This window comes from Danio rerio, chromosome 12 (assembly GCF_049306965.1).
Source record: "Danio rerio strain Tuebingen ecotype United States chromosome 12, GRCz12tu, whole genome shotgun sequence".
Lineage (NCBI taxonomy): Eukaryota > Metazoa > Chordata > Actinopteri > Cypriniformes > Danionidae > Danio > Danio rerio.
In genome coordinates, this window is record NC_133187.1 from 19702938 (window position 1) to 19717124 (window position 14187).

Sequence of the window (14187 nt, forward strand, 5' to 3'; positions counted from 1 at the left end):
AGACTCCGGTCAGCAACAGCCCAGTTCGGCAGCTGCCCAGACGCACTCCGCATCTGACCCGGGTCCCATTCGTGCCACGGCTCCCATGTGGCGCTGCAGTCGGATCATGCACATGCAGCGCGAGCTTCATCCCACCCTGCTCTCCTCTCTGGAGGGCATTGTTGACCAGATGGTCTGGTTCAGGGAGAACTGGCACGAGGAGGTGAGCGGTTTTAAAGTTTTTGTATTCCAGAAGCAACCGGTTTCCTCTTAAAGCACATCAGCTCCGAACACAAGTTAAACATGACATGAATGCGTTTTCTGTCCGCTTTGCTTACATTCTTTAGTCTCACGCCGCATGCTCTCGTACACGTAGCTGTTTTCAGAGAGCCGCCTGACCAGATGAAAGCTGACAGAGGGGAACGATTGGGGCTCAGTGAGGCTGAAAAGTGGTTTTGCGGTGCAGGTGGACATTGGCGCTCCAGTGCTAATCGGGCTTTGGCGAGGGGCTCTTCATGATTGATGGGTGAGGGGAGGGGAGTGTAAGCTGAACGTGGGGAGATTGGATTGCTGTGACAGGGGTGATGTTTCGAGACTGGACAGGGACGCAAGAGCACCGCTCCTGTGGGACACTTTGGCGAGAAACAGCAGAAGAAGAGGACGGGAAAGGGCGAGAGAAGAAAGTTTAGCAAGGAGAACTGGAGGATGAAAGAAATTGGCATTGAGAGAGCTCAGTGAAGGAAAACGTGGGTTTAATTTTGCAGACATTGATGAAGTGTAGTCGCAGACTAAATTAGTCTGTTAATGGCGATCTTCTTCATTTGAAGCCTAAGCTTAATCTCTGCTGCTGAAGCTGGTAGAGGCGGGCTTTTACTGATCTCTCTGGTGAACATCTCTGCCTCTGAAGGATTTCTAGCATTATCAAAATGAAAATTGGATTGAATGTGTGGGAATGGTGTTATCCTTCATGGTAAATTGATAAAGACTGGTTAACTATTCATCCTTGTCTCTTGGTGTCTCATCTTTTCCTCGTTTCTTTATTGCAGGTTCTACGGCAGCTCCAGCAGGGTTTGGCTAAATGTTACTCGGTGGCGTTTGAAAAAAGTGGAGCTGTATCCGATGCTAAAATCACTCCACATACACTCAACTTTGTGAAAAAGCTGGTCAGCACATTCGGCGTAGGCCTGGAGAATGTCTCTAATGTGTCCACCATGTTCTCCAGTGCCGCCTCGGAGTCCCTGGCCCGCCGAGCTCAAGCCACCGCTCAAGACCCAGTGTTCCAGAAGATGAAGGGCCAGTTTACAACAGGTCAGAACACACACATTTTACTTCATCTTTTAGCAAAGGGCCATTTTTACGTTGTCATTTATGAAATGAAACTTAATGTAACCCTGTTTAACTATGAGGATGTAGGTTGGGAATTTTCAGACAGGATGTTCCTGAAGCACTGTAAAACCTAGTATATCAGGGAGCATAAAAACTGTAGAGATTTAATTTAATACTTTTTTGTCAAGAAATCTGTTATTTTACGCACATTTGTTAATTAATTGTTCTTTTTTCAGATCTTTTAATTAATATTTTGGTCAATAAAACAACAACTTCAAAAATATGTGAAAAACAGAGACAAATTGTCTTTGCTCCAAAAGAGGCCTCCTCCCCACTGCACCATTTCCATACAATATATTATGCACATTTTTATCTGTTTTACATCATGTCATGATACATACATACATACAATACAAGTAGATAAAAGTTTCCTTATATGTTCACTCATCTATCGTACATATATACTCACACAATGAGACACAATAGGCTTAGCAAATATAAAATAAAGAAATAGAATAATTTTAATAGAAATGAAAATAAAATGAGATGGAGGGCAAGGAAAAAATGTGAGAAATAATTAAACAGTGGTCAGGGTGCAAATATTAAGTTTGCATCCATTTGCTCTATATATGTCAGCACTGGCTGCAAAACTAGATACAATTTTTGACTGCAAATTTTTGGTGGAGTACCAAATCTTCTCCAGTATAAGATGATACATAAGATCCCTAATCCAATGATTAAAAGTTGGAGGAAATTTGTACTTCCATTTGAGCTGTATAAGATGTCTAGTTATTAATGTTGAAAAAGAAACCATACTTTTGGTATTATTGTCTAAACTGGGATCTGTAATTAAACCAAATGTTCCTAAAATAGGGCAAGGGTCAATTGATACATGCAAAATATTTGAAAAGAAATTCAATTTTAATTGCCAGAACTTTGTAATTTTAGAACATGATCAAAATGTGTGTGTGATTAGCTATCTGTAATTTACATCTATTACATAAGGGATTTATAATTGGTGAAAATTTAGCTAATTTTGCTTTTGTCCAATGTAGGCGATGGACCCCTTTAAACTGAACAGTTGTATGTCGCAAACAAATTAAAGTTGAGTGAATCTTATTTATAACGTCTTGCCGAATTTCCGCGGAGAGAATCTACTCAAGTTCACTTTCCCATTGTTGTTTCGACTTTGTTACTGAAATTAGATTTGGTGAGAAAATAGAGTAAATCACACCTATATTACCTTTAAGAACTGGGTTGGTTTTTAAAATTGTGTCAAGTAATGTTTCTGTAGGTAAAGTCGGAAAGTCTACTGTATTAGAAATCATAAAACTACAGATCTCAAAAAAAAGAAAAAAAAAGTTTGGGGGATATGTTATTTAATTGTTTTATTAGAAATTACGCCTCAGGTTTTGTTGATTTTTGTGCTTTTATTTACTTACCTCTGAGAAATTCATTCATCTTTGGAGTACAAATTAAGATATTCTAGATGAAATCTGAGAGCTCTCTCATACACAGTTGACAGCAATGGGCCTAGCTCATTCAAAGTCTAGAAAAGTACCAAACATCTAGACTCCTCTAAACTATTCTATATGCTTTCAGTTGTTCAATAAAAATATTATGAAGCTAGAAGAATACATTTGTGTGCACATAAAACCAAAATAATGCCATTAATCAACAGTTTCTCCTCAGTGTCAGTATAGGACAGGGGTGGCCAACCCTGTTCCTGGAGAGCCAGCTTTCTGCAGATTTCAGTTGCAACCCATATCAAACACACCTGCCTGTAATTATCACATGGTGTTCAGGTCCTAATTAATTGGTTCAGGTCTGTTTGATATGGGTAGCAACTGAAATCTGCAGGAAGGTAGCTCTCCAGGAACAAGGTTGGCCACCCCTGGTATAGGACATGCGGTCATGTGAACACTGTGCTCTGTAGTATACCTCAGATGCGCCTATACTTAGTTTCAAACAGAAGAAGTCACATATGGCCATCAAGCGTACACATCAGTGCATCATTTGTCTTTAAGTGTAGTTTTAAATTAATTACCACAGATAAAATCATTTAAACCTACTTTGAGACTGAGCTGTCACACGTGGACTTCTCACAGAAGTGTCGGCCGAAGTGCACAGTGCACTTAAATGTTCACATCCCCTGTGCACAATTACACGTACACGCGCTCTTGTCTCTGTTCCGCACAACCACTTCAGCTGAGATTTAACCACAGGCCTCTTCACCAGACCGACTCAGAGAATAATTGGCTCTGTGAACCATGTGATTAGATTTAATGGGAAGATGACTATGGGCAGGACTGTGTGTGCTTGTATTAAAAGTGCTGTTGACTAAAGAAATGACATAGCTTTAAATCAACATACTTAGCAAACAGAACATTACACTTGCCTATCATACACTACAAAAACAAAACAATAAGTGCACACAATTTTAGTTGTAATTTGTGATGTTTTCTTAATGTTTTTCATTTGTTTAGTTTAATCACTTTAAGGTGGAAGTGTGTAATTTTTGTCATTTCTCATGTCAGGCTAGACTGCAAATACATTTCTTTATAAATCTTTCTTTCATTGATCAGCCAAACCGTTTTCCTCTACTCATTCCTTCTAGTTCATTTAGGTTTTCACATTTCTCTGAAGTTTTTTTGCATTGTATGCTGGTGGTCATATCAATATCAGCTGATAAATACTATTTTGAATGATAACTGCCGATAGCAAAATAAGGTTTTTAATTGTGCATTTTTTTCACTGATTGAACCTTTCAAATTAATGCTGCGCATCTCATTTTTATTATTTTACTGATATTTTTATTTTGGTCAATGTTAGGTTAGTTTGTTACTTTATTTATGCATTGTTTTTTTGTCATGCTGTAGATTTTTTATATATATAAATGTTAGTTGACCATCGGACTTGGGTGTAATGCATTACTATTCTAATTGCATCTTTGAGGAAAGCAGTAATGTAATCAACTTACACAAATTTAAAATGTAATTCAATACAGTTACTAAAGTCAGTGTAATTGCGTTACTTTTAATACAAACATAAATTTTAGAAGAAAAAAATGCCTCTTTTAAATCACGTTTTCGGCTGCAATGTCAGTTAATAACCATCCACTTTTAAATTGCTGGAGAATGCAAGCTGAAATAGCTGCTGTCGCGAGCGGTTGCTTCTTTAAATGGAAATGCAGACATCTCTTTGATTTCATTGAGCATAAAAACAAAAATATTGCCTTGAAATGCAGTCTATGTCCAGTCTCTATATAACTTTCGACTGCTTTTAACTGGCTAGCAACTTGTTCAACCACTTGAACAGAAAGAATTTTATTACAATACTTGTCACCAAGGAGGACACCGGCGCCCAAAAGCGTGGCGGCCCAACTCAGCCTAAACAGGCTAATTGGAATTTTTGTGCAGAATCGGGAGTGAATATTGCATGCACACATATTGGGAGCGCATATTCTGTGCTCTTGCATTTTCCAGGCACACCTAGTTGAAAACCGCAAGTCACTTGACAAGAACTGACCGATCAACTTCATACTTTGTATGGAATATACACATTTAGGTAAACTAATTACCTTAGACAAACACAGAACAACCAAACACTGCCGTGCATTCTCATACTTTGGATGTCAATGGTTACAGGTATACAGCATTCTTATAAATGTCTTCTTTTGTCTTAAAAAAGACAGGTTTGGAACATGTGAATAATTTGAGAATTTTATGTTTTGGAAGATCTCTCTGTCTTTTGAATATGTCTAGCTGTTGTGATTAACCCATTGTAATGTTTTTAAGTGAAAATTACATTACTGAAAGAGCTGCAGTTTGTTTAGTATTTTTATAGGTATATTTTTTATGTTTTAAAAGGAATTTGAAAATTTGAATATTTTTTACATGAAGTAATTAGTAATGTTATTAAATTGTAATACTCCAAGAGTCTTAATTTGTAAACTATTACTTTTTTAAAGTAAATTACCTTACACTATTGACCATAGAAAAGACTATTTAATAAATAAAGTTCAGAGATCAATTCAAATTTTTCTAAAGTTAAGGTTTTAAAACCAAAAAAGCTGTTGTTTACTTTGTTTCCCTTCAGTTTTTGCAATCATGCAGAAAAATATACTTATCAGCCTTTATATCTCTTCAAAAAACAAAACGTTATTGTCATCAGTAAAAAAATCCTTATTGGTGCATCCTTGATTCCTTTAAATCAGTCCGCTGTTTTTCTTAGAAGCAATCAAATGCTGTATTTATTTATTTATTTTTCTGTGACTGTGTACCTTTTAATCCCAAATGTCCTTCACCCCCCTCGAGATGTTTGTTTAAAATCTCTCTGAGTAGGGGAGAAGTTGGCACAGCTCTTTCCTGAGGCCAGTTTTTTGTACACATTGCCCGACAGTAACCTTCCAGTACCCCCGGTGTAAACCTGGCTCTCAGAAAACAGAGCATGTGTGATCCGAGGCGTATGTTAAAACAAACTCCCCCTCAGCTGTCCTCGGCTCAGGAGAGCAGAATATGTTTAAACTTCCCTTCCCTGTCCACCTCCAGTCTCTCCACCTCAGTAAACCTTGAATCCTGGAGCTAGTGCTCTCGTTTGCCTCATATGAAGCTCTATCCGGAGGCCTGTGTGTGTGTATTCATGGCCTTAGAGGACTGTTAAGGTTGTAAGGGTGTAAAACAGATGTTGCAGTGCCAGCTGTCTCTGAGCAGTGAGGCATGGCCAGTGCACCCTGAGCCTCTCTTTTTGCTTTTGCTACTGGGAATGAGTTTTAGAAGGGAACCAGCAAAGCGCACAGCCCTCTTCGTTTATTCCCTGCATCCTTCTGTCCTTTTCCTCAGGAGTTTCTGCTGCAGAGCTCTCTTTATTTTGACACACACACTAAGCACCATTCATCAAGAACCCTTTAATCAAGCCACAAGCAAGCCAACAGCATGTGTTAATTGTTTATCAGATGTGATCTGCCCATTTTTGGGCTGATAATGTAGCCCAATTTTATTTCGCAAATTAGCAAATTTCATAGATCCAGATACTGTATACAGGGCCTAAAAAAATATCTTCTATGCACCAAATGCAAGTAAAAACCAAGTGTTCACAAGTATTTATAGCAGTGTCAGTCACGAGGTAAAATTTTATGTGAATTAAAACGCAATGCAGTGAGAATTACAGTCAGTTTTCAATTGTTCAGTTTTAGTATCTGGCTGGATCATGTCCGCTGTTGACCAATCAGGTTTGATTTACCCCTTCATACTTGTACTTTCCCCCTTGTCTCTGCATTCATTAGATAATGTATATGTGTATTTGATAAAATCCAAATGATAAAGCATAAATATGAAGTGTTCTATATCCGATTATTTTAAAGGACAGTAATGTCCTGGTACAGCGAGGACAGAATTAATAGATAAGTACAAAGGGCTGTTGTGGGTTTCATGCTTTTGGACTGGGTTTTCAAAACGCAGTGTGCATCTGCTTGGGGGTTGAATTAAGTTCACTGCCAAATACAAGCTTGTGAATGAAAATGGTCATCTTTATGTTTTTTCTCGTAAAAACTGGTTTGTCGAAAATAAAAATGAACAGTTTGAGAGACGTACTCCATGCAAGTTTTTAAAGTGTGAGTGGCAGAAAACCCTTGCGTTAGGAGACTGTTCAATGGGAAATATCTTCAATTTCAATTACCAGTTTCCAAAAAAAAATTAAAAAGCAGGAAATGTAATTAATGATAAATATCAATTATTAGTAATTAGTAACCTATGTCTATTTGAACTTTTTTAAACTATAGTATTTTAGTAATGGGGAGACCAGAATGTGTCTATCGTCAAAAGCCCTTATAGTCAATAGTCCTATGAGGATGAGAGAAAATGGGAATGTGTGTGAAAACAAGAGTGCTGGATTGACTGTCAGTGTCTGCCTTTCAATCAATTAAATAAATTAATTCACTATTCAAAGAAACTTAAGAAAAAATTAAGTTAACAAATCCATTCATCTAAGATTTTTTTTCTTGAAAGTTAGGCAATGAGAAACAAAAATAAAAACATTGAAAATACGATTAATGTAGTTATTGAGGGTTGTCAAAAAGTTTAGGCCCTGTAATAAAATAAATAATAAAAAAAATGGTATTACTTTAATTTCATGGTCCCTTCTCCACATTTCATTGACTAAGGGCCTACTCACACTATGCTATCCGAACTTGTGCTTGAGAGTGCTCTGAATAGGGCTCAGGCACTGTTCACTTGGCCGGGCCTGGCCCGGTTAGAAGAGGTGTGCCAGAGTGCGGTTCACTTAGTCGCTTGTAGTGCAAAGCTTGCCTGAGCTCGAAACTGAAAACGTGACTTTTCCGGGATTGTTTCATGTGGATTTATCAATCAGTCTTACTGTTTAATAAATGCAAACTGTCGTAGATTATTAAAGACGCAAACCCCTCACTGCATGTCAGCTGCACCTTTAACAAACCTCCTAATTTCTGCAGCACAAGGACTTTTTGATTGTTTATAAGCGTCAAAAGTGGCCTAACCTAAGCGATCTCCACTTTGATGAGCGAATGCGCTTACTGAACAGCGCATCATCGATAACGTAAGCGTGCTCAGGCCCAAATGTAATGTAAGCGGGCCGTTGGGGAAGACGGGAGTGGGGACAAGCGTGCTTCGGCCCGGTTCAAGGCAACTTTGTATATAGTGTGAGTACGCCCAAAAGTTACATTGCATCTACATACCAACTAATTCTCAATAGAGTATTAGGACCTGTTTACACTGCCAGTTAAATGTGACTCAATTCAAATTTTTGGTTCATATGTGACGCAGATCAGATCGGTTCTATGACTGTGTAAACACAAATAAAATGAATACATTTGCATATTAATTTGCATAATCAGTTTCAGGCCTCCTTCATATGTGGAAATAAATCAGATATAAATCGCATAAGTGACAACGCGACTATCATGTAAGCAGGCAGATCAGATTTATTGAGGCATTCCATTTTGTATGTCATTAAACTTGCGACATTGTGGTACTTCTTCGCAGTTTAAAGGGTCACGAAACACCAAAACACATTTTTTGAGCTGTTGACAGTCGTATATGTGTCCCACACTGCTAAAAACACTATTAGGACACCTATATTTCACTAAAAAGTGTAAATTGGTTGTTTTTGCGTTATTTCAAGCAAATTCGTACTTCCTGTTTGAAACGAATTTTTGAAGCTGCGTCACGGTCATGACATAATAGTGTGTATTCCAGCGTGCAGACTGGACGTCTGTGCCAGAGTGAGTCTTATTACGTCTTACAGTGTGCTGCATTAATGCATGAGTAAAGCTTGCTTCAAACCAATCAACGCGCTCTATTGTGCAACTTCATTAATATTCATTACTATCACCGTGTTTTCAGGACAGAGACGCCACGTTGTGTTGGCAAAACAAGCGTGAAGTGTTGCTTTTATAGTTTGCTGCAGTTAAGTTTCGTTTTCATTTTCTCTCTGTGAGAGCTCAGACTCACGTGTGGATTACAGTGTACGCGACGCGCGACAACAATAACTTACGTATCTAAGGAGGATTATTGTTTACCTGAGAGCTGTTCTCATCTGCAAACGCTGGGATCTGGAATCGTTTGTAGTATTCTCTTCATAAAGACGCGGCTGTAGTTGCTGGTGATTGTCCTGTCTCTACAGATTTGGTAAGTGAGCGACCAGTGCTCTTTGTTTATTCAGTTTGTTCGTATCTAACAAACTATTGTAAACACGTTAGCACCACAACCAAACTTTAACCTCGTGTAGGGTTTTTACCGCATTTAGTGACCGGAATAACACGCGCGGCTTTCTGACACTACCTGCTGTGTGCATCTAAGTTTCTGGGAAATGCAGAGGGTTTTTTTCTCTCATTCGCCGTGCGGTATAAAACATTGCATGAAAAATACACGCTTAGAGCAGCTCCTCGAATCAAATATCTCGTGTGTCGCGAGGGGCATGAATGAATTCCCTGAATGAAAGAGCCAAACTGCAGTTAAAGTCCACCATTTAATAATTTGGCTACTAATTCGACTACAGATGTCCATGTAGGTTAAACACCATCACATTACCTGTATGTATGTGTGTGTGTGTGTGTATTTTGACTCTGAAACTCGCGCGTGCCCAAATCGACACTCCCACACCCTCCCACTTTAGTTCCTCCGACACTCCCCCCTAAACAGAGCTGGACACGCCCACTTTTCTGACTTTTTCCAAAGAAGAGGTGTGAAAACACCCTGCTGAAACGAGGGGGTTTCATGGCCCTTTAATGATGTAGAAGTAAGATCGTGTATGGAGACGCCGACGCGGTAAACAACTACAACAGAGAAAACAAGGAGGAAAATGGTCAGTCGCCACAATTTGCTTCCAAAAGACCCGAGATCTCTCGTATCCACAAATTCCTCTGAATGGTGAAGGAAACCATATATAAACAATAGGCGCAAGCTGCGGACGACGCTTTCCCTCCTCATCCGCCTCAAAATCATTTTAAAGTTGGGCGAACTTTTCGCAGAGCTAAAAGAAAGACAATTTCTTCCAACATGGCTAGTGTGGCGCAGATGCTAGAGCTCACCTTTGCGCATGTGCGATGTTGTAAATTGTATGGCAAGTGTAAACGCATGAATCGCATATAGGTCACAATTAAAGACTGTGTAAACGGTCAGGTGCAAAAAATCATATATAGGCAACAAATCGGAATTGGGCATCAAAACCTGACAGTGTAAGCTGGGCCTAAGTAGATTGTTTACTTAATGTCTGCTGACACTGCTCCACCAGCAGACATTCCAATGACTATAAGAAACTTTGCAACTTCATGTCAGCGTAGAGTAATCCTAACTCGACCTTACTGTCTACTAAAACTCTGAGAATCAGTTACCATATAATTTCAATGTAACAAAATCAAATCAACAAAATGTGTTAAAGGCACCATCAAAATAAAGTGATACCAAATTATTAGTTCACTTTTTAGTTTTATTGGACGTTAAAATCTTACCATGTTTGAAGACCTATGAGGCCGATCACAGTATTTTTTGCAATGAGAGGCGCCTTTTTAAAATGATTTACAAATGGCCACAAGCATTTTGCGTCCCTTTTTTTTTTCACCCTCCGCGCCTCGTGTTTTAACCGTCTGCTGTGCCTCGCTTTTTTGCTGTTGTGCACCGTGCGCTCGCAGTTGAAAAAAATAAACTCTGAGTTGAAAAAGAGCATCATGTCAGTTGCTGTTTCATTCTCCAATCAAATGAAAGTAGAGGCAGGTTTTCCGTTGAGGCGACTGCAGTGTTTGTGTTGTCAAGACAACTAGGGAGACTTTTGAAGATGGTGGAGAGACTAGTGGTCGCTGTTTTTAAATTATGCGGTGCTGTATGAATCACAAATCTTGAATATCACAATATTATAAAATTTTTAAATTATATTATTGTCAACAACAACACTCTCAAACAATACGCAGCTAATGCAGTCCTTGCCTAGTGACGTAAAAAGCACACAGAGCTTCTTTTTTTCTCGTCAACAAAAAAGGCAGTGAGAGGCGCCCAATGCGTTCAGTGTGATCGACCCCTAATTATTACATTCTAAAGGTATTGTGAACAGCATTATGATCATTTCTGTTTTATCAATAATAATTTTATCACTATTTGTTTCTGTGGTCCTGCTAACTTTTAAACCTGTCACAAATCCTCAAACTATCTTTGTTTTACTTTTCTGATAATTGCCAATTTATAAACATCATCAAAAAGCTTCAAATCCAAATCAAATAAAATGATAGCAGTACTTCAGTATTACACACCTTTATTGAAAAAAATATTGATTGAAAATGATGTGAGCCATAATGTCGTTTCTTAGCATTTTTACAAAGTACTGTATAACACCAGTGATAGTACCGCAGTGTAGAATAGGGGTTTGAGTATTTTCCGAAACGTGTGTTTTACCGTGCTGGGGTTATGCAGTTCTCAAGCGCTGCCGTCTGCATTGATCCAAAGCGGGAGCGTGTCTGCAGGGCCGAGGCTGTTTCAGGGCTCCTGTTGTGCTGTACACTGTGTTCACTCAGGCATTTCAGTGATGGAATTTAAAGTAGAGAATTCACCGGAGACTGCTGCACAGCGAGCGGTGCGGGCAGACGGCCGATGGGGGGGTGTATTTTTAGCGCTTGGCCACCTCCACCACCCGAGCATTATTAGGTGCAGAAAACTTCCGCCTTCGGTGTATCTCATTCACAGGTCAGAGAGCAGAGACTTTGTTTTCTGCAGCAGTGGGGATCTCAAATCCCTTTAGAGTTGAGCTGATCCTGGGTCATTTAGACGGCTGCAACTGAGCGCACGGAGCTCCCCATCCATACTCGCTGCTGCATTTATCAGAAAAGAACCTGCGCTGCCCAGGAGGCGCCGTTATCTTAAAAAGCCCTCGCTTCGGGGCACCGCCGCTGCAGGGGATTGTCTGTTCATTTTTTTCTAAATTGATTACGCCAGGGCTACTGCTGCGCGTAGCCGGGCTTTTCAAGTCAAAGCTTTTTCCTAATGCTCTCTGGTCATTAAGCACCTAAACAGTCTCTCAGAAAGAGTGGGAGATTACAGAGCGTGTCTGATTTCATAAGACATCATCTTATGCAGGGTGTGGCAGCCACGTTGCTCACGGCGGTTCACTGCTAATCAAAGTGTCACACGGGACATTGACGATATTGCGAGTGTCACGCAAGCAGTGAGCGTTTCTTAAATGGGCTTTCATTATGTGTGGCAGCCACATCTCACTGACTTTGACATGAGTGGCAGCTCAATGCAAGATGCTTCTTTTGAATTAAAGCCTCTTCTGCCAAAGCTTTAATTACACCAAGAGGTTTTTTTTTCCCTCTTAAATGTCTAAGATTAAACGCAGAGCCTTTTCTGTATCTGCGCTCTGTGCTTTTATTAATGTGGCACAACAGAAGTATGAAAGTGGAGCAGCTTTTAGCCTATTTGATGAAGACGTTCTGGCCCGGAGGTTGTCTCTAAAATTGGGAACGTGGCTTGCATTCCGACCATACCTTTAGTGTCTGCTCTCCAACTTAATGCGCAATGTCATTTAGAAGTTGCATTGAGCAGTTAATCCTTTTTTTCCCCCTCTCATGAACTTTGATGTTATCAGCACCTTCACGTCGCAAGGGAAACCTGGGAGGAAGTGCACCACTTCTGTTTCCCTGATCCAAAGATAACGTCTTCTCCTTTCTCAGTCTCTTTCACACACACTGTCAGTTTTCCGCCACGTCTGCCTCTTTCACACATCAAGTTTTTGCATCAGACTGTTTTTATTTCATCGTCTTTTGTTTGTTTAAAGCTCTTCTGTTTCACTGTACCTCATAACTCTTTCCATACACAGATTTTGACTTCAGCGTTCCCGGCTCCATGAAGCTGCACAATCTTATTTCAAAGTTGAAGAAGTGGATCAAGATCCTGGAGGCCAAGACAAAGCAGCTGCCCAAGTTCTTCCTTATAGAGGAGAAGTGTCGTTTCCTTAGCAACTTCTCGGCTCAGACTGCTGAAGTGGAGATCCCGGGAGAGTTCCTCATGCCCAAACCCACACACTATTACATCAAGATTGCCAGGTAACAATCAATACACGCTAGGGAAGGGGTTGTGCTGCTCGACTGATCATCAGGTCAGCCAATAACTGACTAGTCGATCTGTCGTAGGGAAGCCATGAATAATGGCGTTCTTTCCTTACCTGATGTACTTCGTTCATAAATGTTTTATTTATGTTTTGCTTAAAATTTGTTATAGACTAGGGTCGAAAGATGAATTAGATTTGATATAATATTGCAATATTATAAAACATGATTTTTTTAACCATTATTAATTACACAAAAGTAATGAGTTGGTCATACTATACAATTGCATACATTTATTGTCTGTCTTTGTTAAATGCATATACAGAAGATAGATATAAAATAGCAATATTGGTGAAGTAAAAATTGCTTAAAGCCCTGGTCACACTAAGCCGAGATCAAAGAATCTAGTGGTGATATAAACAGATTGTGTTGTCGCTTCACGTTGGCTGTTTTTCCCCTTTTCTACCCAAAAGCTGTGAGTGAACATTAAATGGCAGGGTTTCCCAGGGATCTTAATCTAAATTTTAAGCCTTAAAAAGACTTATATTCACTGTTCTTGGACTTATATTTTTACACAGGTCTTTTTTTTCTATGTCTATGTAACACTATCCTCTTGTGCTCATTTAAATTCATCTTTGTTGTTGTGGTGTTGTAGTTCTTTGTAGTTCTATTTGCTAGTCCAATTGAACCTCTAAATGCCATCTAAAATTTTCCTCTAAAATGAGCAGTTTTATCAAGCTCCTATGTATATGTTTAGTAAGATCACTTTATGGCAAAAAATAAGTCATTTTCCTGATCTTTAAATTGAAATATCTCAACATAAACAAAGGAGGCTGAGAATTGTTTTTTAAATTTTTGATGGAAATTTCATATGGCACTTAAAGGTTTTTATATCTGAACTCTTCAAATGTAATTAGCTGAATTTCAACTACAAATGAGACAAACACCCAAGGTAATGTTGATTAGAGAAAATGTATGAAACGCAAAGAAAAAAAAAAGCCTGGCAAAAGCCTACCAATGGCTCGATGGTACCCATTGGCCAACAATCCGCTCAGTGTTTTTCTGCCTTAAGATAATTTTATTAATTTGGTCAGCCCCCCTAGGCTGGACAAATTAGTTGATTAGTCATCATTGCAACCCAACTTAAATATTTCAAATGTTTAACTTCACGCAAGGGGTTTTTGATTGAAAGTTTTTTTTTTTTTTTAAATCCTGCCTTTGGAGTTGTAAGCTAGACTCCAGCTGAGACCCTAATTTTCAGTAATTTGTTCATCACGTAGCCATCATTCGCTCTCTCACACCCTCTTACTTTACCC

General features: G+C 39.1%; 1 protein-coding gene across 8 annotated transcripts in view; it reads left to right on the forward strand.

Moving 5' to 3' along the window:
• trrap (transformation/transcription domain-associated protein) overlaps nt 1-14187 on the forward strand; it is a 178777-nt gene that overhangs the window by 154131 nt on the left and 10459 nt on the right. For all 8 annotated transcript variants that reach the window (XM_073917658.1, XM_073917660.1, XM_009306682.5 and 5 more), the window contains 3 exon segments: nt 3-202; nt 1026-1287; nt 12643-12868. In XM_073917658.1, the coding sequence (XP_073773759.1) occupies nt 3-202; nt 1026-1287; nt 12643-12868 (688 nt within the window).